The 9,164-nt window shown below is 43.5% G+C and overlaps 1 protein-coding gene across 1 annotated transcript; it reads left to right on the forward strand.

The window, feature by feature from the left end:
- The first annotated feature begins 460 nt into the window (after positions 1 to 460).
- LOC119336843 (vesicle-associated membrane protein 727-like) lies at positions 461 to 3,037 on the forward strand. Its single transcript, XM_037608927.1, has 6 exons — positions 461 to 619; positions 847 to 1,093; positions 1,205 to 1,406; positions 1,501 to 1,621; positions 2,442 to 2,504; positions 2,605 to 3,037. The coding sequence occupies exons 2-6, from the start codon at positions 895 to 897 to the stop codon at positions 2,746 to 2,748; spliced, it is 729 nt and encodes a 242-aa protein (XP_037464824.1). The 5' UTR covers positions 461 to 619; positions 847 to 894; the 3' UTR covers positions 2,749 to 3,037.
- The last annotated feature ends 6,127 nt before the right edge of the window (positions 3,038 to 9,164 follow it).

Below are 9,164 nucleotides of genomic sequence, written 5' to 3' on the forward strand. Positions count from 1 at the left end.
ACTGATGCTGCAATTTCTCTATTGGAGCATAGAGCAGGCATTGGTGGAGTGGCTCGGTCAACTTCATCATTCATCTCGGCTTGGTGCAAACCAATCCCTGGCATCACCGATCCACTTGTGGCAGAAGCAACCGCGGTACGTGAAGGCGTGGTGGTTGCTTTCGTGGATTTACGCGAGTACAGATTGAGACTGACTGTCTGAATGTAGTGAACCTCTAGAACTCACGCCGTATTTCGCACTCTCTGATAGCGCCGTTACTCTTAAATATTGAGGAGCTAGCTGCTAGTTTTATTTCTTTTGATATTCAACATGTAAAGAGACATACCAATCTCCCGGCCCACCTTTGTGCGAGACAAGCAAGCACATTAAAGGTGTCGGAGTGTTGGATGGACTCTCCTCCGGGTTTGCTGGTAACCAGCCTCATGGCTGATAGTGCTGGCGCCTTCTAGTTTGAATAAAGCTCTTCATTACCCTGCAAAAAAAAAAAAAAAAACTAAGGCAACGCAACAAGACGGAATAGACCCGCAACCGCTGCGCCCTCTTCCGGTCGATTCACGTTCACTGCGAGGGGGAGGAGGAGGAGGACGGCCAGCCCCTGCGCGAGACGAGCCTCTACAAGGTACTCCTCTACCCCGCCTCGAAGCTCCCTGTCCGCCTCCACTTCGAGTTTGATCCCCCACCCCGAGATCTGGTCCGATTCATATTTTGGTTTGATTGAAATCCTGTGTTAGTATTCCCCATCAATCTGGGTCAATCGAGGGTAGTTTCTGGGTGCCACGCGGTACCAAATTATACGATTCCTGTTTCATGCCAATCTTTGTGCTGATTAGTGCTGTTGGGAATTAGGGCTTCTGCGGTGGCTAATTTCGGGAGGTAGAAGAGGGAGGAGGAGCCATGAACGGTGGTAGCAAGCAAACACTGATATACAGCTTCGTGGCCAAGGGCTCCGTGGTGCTGGCCGAGCACACGGCCTTCTCTGGCAACTTCAGCACCATCGCCGTGCAGTGCCTCCAGAAGCTGCCCTCCAACAGCACAAGGTCCACCTACTCCTGCGATGGCCACACCTTCAACTTCCTCGTCGACCGTGGTTTTGGTATGCTCACGAATCCCTCTTTTGTTCGCTGCATCTGCAAGCCTGCTCGTGAAAAGCATATGCGGTGTCAGTGTCGCTCGAACCAGTTGAGTTGACTTCGGATGTGTGTAGTGTTTCTTGTGGTGGCCGAAGAGGCGCTGGGAAGGAGCGTGCCGTTTGTGTTCCTAGAGAGGGTTAGGGAAGACTTCATGCAGCGGTATGGGTCCAGTATCGATGAGGAGGGACAACACCCGCTTGCTGATGACGCGGATGAGGACGATTTCCTGTTTGAGGACCGGTTTAGCATCGCCTACAATCTTGACCGGGAATTCGGGTATGGAATTGTTTGCTTGTTGGGTTATATATACTTTGGTGTTCTTGTTACCATGGAAGTGCTTCTTATTATTTTCTCTCTGTCCTGAGTTCAGGCCAAGGTTGAAGGATCACATGCAGTATTGTATTAATCATCCAGAGGAAATTAGCAAGCTCTCTAAGGTGAAATCACATCTTTCAGAGGTTAAAGGGATCATGATGGACAACATCGAGAAGGTATGCGTTTAGACGAACATGTTCTATCCGGAGCGATGGTCTGTTGCGCACAATTCCCTGTTGGGAAACTTAGTCTCAGTTATCTCAAATTTCTAAATCTATTACACTCTACACTGGAATTTTAATCTGTACTGTTTAAGTGGAATATAAAGCTAACTAGAGACTATTACACGTTCTTTTATGTACAGTTTGCTCTACAAGGGTGTGATATTTTTATATTTTAGCATTTTTAAGTACATGGGTCTCATAAAAGTAAGTAACATGCGCTTTTGTGCAGAAACTATGTCTTCTTACAGTAATACTTCATTAATATTACTGTGAGCTGGAGTTGATGCACTTTCAAATGAAAATAAGTACTCTTAAAATAGGCAGTGATAGGTGGTGATGAGATTTAGCACAATATGAACAGTAATAATTGGATCCTGTCCTCTATTTTATTTGAAGATATACCGTTTCCTGGCAAGGGATTATATACAATCGATGTTCCTCTGACAAAGTTACGCTGTGTTCTTTAATTTATCCATTGATTTTATGCCTTTCTTTGAGGTTTCTTAATGTTTATTTCATATATATCTTCACTCTGCCCGTAAGGCAAGCAAACTGCAATGTCCTGGGGCATCTATTATTATGTGTGGATGTGCAAAGATCCAAGTCTAATGCCTGCTCAGTCACTGTTTTGCAAGAGATCAAGCAATGCAAAGCGGAAAATAGCCACAACTTCATATCGTTTAACTGAAATCATCAATTCAACAGTTTTTTTTTCATGCTTCATATATTTCATGTCATTGACTTTACTTTGACTGTGCTGGACATTCCTTAGATATTAGATCGTGGCGAGAAGATTGAACTTTTGGTGGGCAAGACCGAAACCTTACAGTCGCAGGTATGGATATAACAAGCCTTGTGTACATGTATCCTCTTGTTTAAAATCCTATACGTGTAAGCAACTTTGACTGAGGATTGCATTGTTAAATTTACTTCAGGCCGACAGCTTCCATAGGCATGGCAGAGAGCTCAGGCGCAAGATGTGGCTTCAGAACCTGAGGTTTAAGCTGATGGTCGGTGGTGGCATCGCGTTTTTGATCCTCATCCTCTGGCTAATGGTTTGCTGGGGCTTCAAGTGGTAGAGAGTTCAGAGTCTTCATTCGCCCTTTTTTTCCTTGTCATTTGATGTTCTGTTTACGGTGTCATGTGCATATAATGACCACCAAATTATGCTTCGCTATGTTCCGAACAAAAGTTATGTGGTGTGAGACCCTTAATTCCTCATAGACCATCCTTATGTTCCATAAGACCATAGGGATCTGGAGTACTCGTGTAAGCTTTATGAGAGAGGGGGACGTCAGTCGATTATCTGTACATTCTGAACTGCAAGCTTATTGCCTGGACCTTGTTTTGCTCAGATCCTCTTGACGATGATCCATGTTGCACCTAGCGCCAAAGATATATCACGGTGGTGTATTTGGGATTTCATATTTATATTATGAGTATAACTTGGAGAAGCTGAGCGCCTATCAGCAATTTTCTGCAGGATACCTCCAGTCATATGCATGCTGTCTACCTACCATATCTCCAGGAATACTAATGGCATTGCCCATAATTGTGCTCATCAGGTTCTCAATTCAAGAACAAAACCTGTTTTCTACTGTACTTATTCTACTCATGGCAACAGTTCTTGCCCCTTTCTGCAATCTCTTCTTCCCTTTTCAGCTGTAGGACTTTGTAATTCATGCTGTATTCTGCTTATGAGTTGAATGAAACTTTGGCGCTTGATGGAACCTTCCTTGCGTTCATTTTTTTATGAGTATGCATCGCGGTATCGAGGAAGCTGACCCTTCCTCTCAAAAAGAAAGTGAACAGAGGGGGGACTACACCATGTCTTATTCTTATATACTAGAGTAATATCGCGCCTTGGCGCGAGGGTGCCGGTCCCAACGTTTTTATCAAGCAGGTAATGCTAAGTTAAGATCTTAATAAAGCGAAAAAGGAATATTCGATTGTAATAGCAGCAAGACATAGCGTTGCTGACATAACGCTGCTCAATATCATCGCAAAAAGATACCTAGAGGCAGAACTGATTTCAGTGTGTCCGTAAGATCACAAAAGACAGCCACTCGACATGAAAATCAAAAGTGCGCCTTGGCGCACAGGTGCCTGGATCAGCATAGTGATCCAACGCCTAAAACTCCAACATAGCATTTTGTGCATTCAAAGGAAATTAGAGTAACTAGTATAACACCCGTGCGTTGCCACGGGCTTTTTAAAATTTATAATCAGTATCTTTCATTTATCATCCCCTCATATTGGGTGATTATGGGGTGCTCTAATTAGAAACACAACAATCAAATATTAGGAAATTTCACCGAACGAACAACAACGAATAATACGATATCTATCAAACAAATAAAATGAGGTCATATTTTTGGTCCGTCATACACTTCTGTTGAAAAGTGCCTATCCCTTTTAGAATCAACCCACTGTTTGCTCGCACGCAAAAAAATACATCTCTAAAGTGGGGAACCGATCGGTGCCAAAAAGAACTCAAACTCCTATCCAATCTCGACTTCGTGCTCTTCCACTTCCATTGATAAAGATGGGACGTCAAGGGTTTCATCATGATGACCTCGAGCAGCCGCCGACATCCCTCCCCACATCTACCCCTACCCCCTGCTGCCGCTTGCACTGTCCTTGCTCCTCGAGGGAGCTAGGGACACAATGTTCTCTAGGATGGGCATGACCAGATCCACGAGGAGGCCACATTCTTCCATGGGAACCCAACCAAGCACACCACCCTTCGCAACCATCCAATCCCAGCCTAACAAAGTCAAGACCCGCCATCGATCCACAAATAAGGCTCGCCGCATCCAGGTTCACTGCAAGTCTGCGACGAGTCTGTAGTCGACATCTTGACTTTGGCTATCCCCACGGAAGAATCATCGGATCCTGCTTACTTTTACCATCACTTCGTCTCTTCCCAAGGCAGCGACACCACCCAGCCAATCACCACCACCGCTTGCGGCTTGCCTACATAAAATCATGAGAAATCCCCACGGCGGTGCTGTAAGATCACCTTGGCGACCTCGACAGTGACCGACTGGTCTAAGATCTAAGCTAGCCGCTCTTTGTAGAAACCAATAGAAGTAGGCATGTGACTCAGATTTGTTCTTTGGTGTGCATGCGTTTCTTGCTGCCCACCAGCTCTTGTCTACAACTCGCCTATCTCTGTACCAGCTCTTGGTCTAAAACTCGCCTATCTCCATGCTCGAGACGACCAAGCTCGATGCGCAAGCCGCATACGTCTTCTAGAGCTATATCCAGGCCCTATGATTTTTGGATCACTGGCACTATGGTGGAGGAGGTGGATGAGGATGGCGGCGGCGGCGTCTGCGGTTGCGCCTCGTCCGCAGCCGTGCTGGTGGTGGTCGATGCGAGAGCCGGATGGCGTCGGCCAGAATCAGGCAGGGGCGACAAAGATTTAGAGGAGAGAGAGAATGGAGGCGATGAGCGATGGGAGGAAGGGCCACCGGCGATTGGGGTGGCCTCAGATCCGCCCTCCATGGCCGCCTATTTCATGGGACGAACACCCGTGCTCACCGTCGGGCTCGCCTTCGGCCGCTGCCTCGCCGACATTCACGACGTAGAGCCCCTTCCTCCGATCCCATTTGCCAGGGAGGCAGCGCCATCCTTCATCGTAGAGAACGAGTCCACACTGAGATCCCAACCAGATCGTGATTGCGCCTCCCCAAACCGCAGCGGCACATCCCACTCCATCAACGACCAACCTATATGAGGCGGAGGGTCAGTGTAGGACGCGAGCGCCGTCACCATGGATGTGGGGGACGCCGTAGGTGGGAAGGAGGCGGCGACGGCGTCTGTGTCAGGAAGATCGCACGACGGTGGCGGCGTTTACTCGAGGGGGTCGAGAGGAGCTGCGTTTGGTGCCGGGTGGGTTCTTTGGTGCGTGCGTGGGGCTGGAGATTGTGATAGGTGATCAGGTGAGGGCGTGCCATACCTGGATCGATAGCCTTACCATACCTGGTGGTAATTTAAATTTATTACCATATTCGATATTTCCCGAGTTATGACCTTACCATACCTGGATTGATAGCCTTTGGGGTAATTTAAATTTATTACCATATAATTACCATATTCAAAATTTCCTGAGTTATGACCTTACCATACCTGGATTGATTTATTACTATACGTGGATTAATTATGATTTATTACTATATGATTTATTACTATACGTGGATAGCCTTACCATACCTAGTGGTAATTTAAATTTATTACCATATTCGATATTTCCCGAGTTATGGCCTTACCATACCTGGATTGATAGCCTTTGGGGTAATTTAAATTTATTACCACATTCGATATTTCCCGATTTATGGCCTTACCATACCTGGATTGATAGCCTTTGGGGTAATTTAAATTTATTACCATATTCAAAATTTCCTGAGTTATGACCTTACCATACCTGGATTGATTTATTACTATACGTGGATTAATTATGATTTATTACTATACGTGGATAGCATTACCATACCTGGTGGTAATTTAAATTTATTACCATATTCGATATTTCCCGAGTTATGGCCTTACCATATCTGGATTGATAGCCTTTGGGGTAATTTAAATTTATTACCATATAATTGCCATATTCAAAATTTCCTGAGTTATGACCTTACCATACCTGGATTGATTTATTACTATACGTGGATTAATTATGATTAATTACCATAAATACGTTGGGTATTGCCGGTCAGACGAGAAAACAGAAAAACCGTTGGGAGGGGCTGGTGGAAGGTGGGACGAAGAAAAACCGGTTGAAAATAAACCGGTTGAAAATAAACCGGTTGAAAGTGGGGGGGACTATTCAACCAATTCATCCATTAGGAGTAGAGATTGGTCACAAACACTAAAGATATACCGAAAGTAAGGTATATAGCTGCTGCCCAGAAAAACTGACTTTAGAGCATACACATTAAGAAAACGTTTGGTACATCACAAATGGTGAAGATATAGCAAAAGCAAGGTAAGCAATATATAATCTGTTAACATGATATTATTTAATCTACCAGCTCATGACAAATACTTAATCTGTTCCAAAAGCAAGGCCTGGGACAACTGAGCCGGCTCGCAGCATGTGCCAGGCACAGATCCAACACTTGTTATTTCTCATGACATAGGAGCAAACAAAATACATAGTAGTAAAGTTTTAGTACAAAGCGTCAAGATTCGTTACAACCCTTGATACATCTCATAGAAAATGATGGCACCAAGTGGATTAGACATAGTGAAAGGTTTGCTCCATCTCTGCTAGTTGGACCCCCGTCTCTACCCTTGATACATCTCATAGAAAATGATGGCACCAAGTGGATTGGACATAGTGAAAGGTTTGCTCCATCTCTGCTAGTTGGACCCCCGTCTTTGCGCCTCCCCCGCGACCCCTTCTGCGCCAAGGACGACCACAACAACAGTAGTCAACTGCTCTCTTCCTTATAGCCAACCCAAAATCCTTCCAATCCAAACTTCCATTGCATTCGAGCTGCTGAAGCTTACAAATAAATACAAGCATTTGAAGGTAACCTTGATCTCTAGTAAAATTGACAGAAATGTTCTCCTTCATGCAGTGCATACATCTCAAGAAACTTATTAAGCACCCTACACAAAAACTGGGTGATGCCGAATGTGGCCATCGAACGAAGACTCCTGCTCTGTAAAGATCCTTTAATTGGTTGTCCATAATATAGACAAACAAATATGAATCGGGAACCAAGCAGTTTAATCGATTGCGAATTAAAGGGCCCTTTGTATCCCTCTAAACCCTATGGCAATAAAAATCAGTAGCCAAAACCCATAGGCCAGAAAATAGCATCAGTTGTTCCTTGAACTAAGCCATGGAAGCATCATAATCATCGATCTACATTATAAGGAGAATTATGTATAAGAAAGTGAACCGGAATTATACCCCTTGCATCGTGTAATTCTCTGGAGTTAGATTCTTTCAAAGTATTATCACACAGGGTGCCCAAAAATATATATTACCACAATACATCTATCTATAACTTCCAGCCAGAGTAGCATGGAATTGCACAAATAATACATAGCAAGGGATTCATTATTTCAATGCATGATAAGTTACGAAATACATCATCTAAACAAACAAAATAATATTTGTTTGTGCCTCTTATTATTACTATTATCGTGGTACACACAATAAGGTGGAAATGTTAGCTTATTCAAGGGGGGCCTACAAACTTAGGTCTTATGATGGCTAAGATGGTTTTGGATCAATGAAGCTTACAACTGGTAAATCAGGTGAGCTGGTAAGTATGACAAACAAATTAAAGTAGAATGATCCCAAAATGTCTTTTGTTACACTATTAAAAATTGACAAAGTTTTACAAAGCAAGTTAATCAATCTTAGATCTTGTGACCATGAATCCAATCCTCTACGGATTACCCTAAAGTTCAAATCGAAGTGAAGAGAGCTAATTATTTGTGTGTGGCACATTCAGAGAATTGACCCGGCTATTCATAAAATCAAAATTAAGATCCATTCTCTCTAGAAGTAAGTAACTAAAATGAAAGAGGAATAGAGAATAATATTTTGTGCCAGATTGGGATTAATGCACTGATGAGAGACTCGAACAATGAAACACATGCAAAAACGTTCTCTTGATGCCCATTTACTCCTAGGAGTACTACTGAACCTAACTGAATTTAGGAGTACTACTGAACCGAAACGAACATAAGTGCGTGTTTGGTGTACTAAACATAGGAGTTGCGTGTTTGTACTCCATGGATGCAAATCAAAGGAGCTGGGGCTGCATGTTTGTACTCCATAGACGTAATATGAACTTTGTAGTCCATGAAAAATGAACATAACTGCAAATTAAGAAAAACAAAGAGGCCAAGGAGAGAACAAGCTCACCTACGAGGTTGTAGCCGAGGCAGTACTCAGTGGGCACCGGGGTTGCGCCTGAACGTCGTCCAACCGGCGAGGAACCGCGTCGGAGTTGCGCCTTGCACCGCCCCACCGACGAGCACGAACACATCAAACAACCAAGTGACTCTGTGCACGGAATACATGTCAAACAATATAAACAATCAGATATGCTATCACAACAGGCGAATAAACATCTAGTATCACAAAAATGTAATCAAAGCGGGGCTAGGCAATACAGAAAGCAATGCATATTTGATAGACCAGTTCATCTATCACTGGAACTGTAGAGTATTTAGATGACTGCTAATAATAGTATGTCACTGCAGACATATTTGTAAGTCGAATGGAACTTGTTATGTTAAAAACCCAATTAATGGCCTGACTTTGATAAAGAAAACAAGAAGGGCATTAATTGCCAGCAACAATAAACCAGAATGGCATGAACATAAGGATAGCTAAAATCAGAGTTGCTTCAAACATATGTAAAGAAACACTCAAATACTGAAATTAGTTGTAATTTAAGTGTTTGACATTAAATAAACTAGTCCTTTGTAAAGCCAAAAGAAACATCTCGTTAATTTAAGAAAAAAA

The sequence above is a fragment of the Triticum dicoccoides genome, chromosome 7B (assembly GCF_002162155.2).
Source record: "Triticum dicoccoides isolate Atlit2015 ecotype Zavitan chromosome 7B, WEW_v2.0, whole genome shotgun sequence".
Taxonomy (NCBI): Eukaryota; Viridiplantae; Streptophyta; class Magnoliopsida; order Poales; family Poaceae; genus Triticum; species Triticum dicoccoides.

What these genes read in the sequence shown, in the direction of transcription:
- LOC119336843 (XM_037608927.1), top strand. Translation starts at nt 895, where the DNA reads ATGAACGGTGGTAGCAAGCAAACACTGATATACAGCTTCGTGGCCAAG. An exon ending in AATCTTGACCGGGAATTCGG is followed by an intron (nt 1,407 to 1,500) that starts GTATGGAATTGT and finishes TCCTGAGTTCAG; the next exon opens with GCCAAGGTTGAAGGATCACA. An exon ending in CCGAAACCTTACAGTCGCAG is followed by an intron (nt 2,505 to 2,604) that starts GTATGGATATAA and finishes AATTTACTTCAG; the next exon opens with GCCGACAGCTTCCATAGGCA.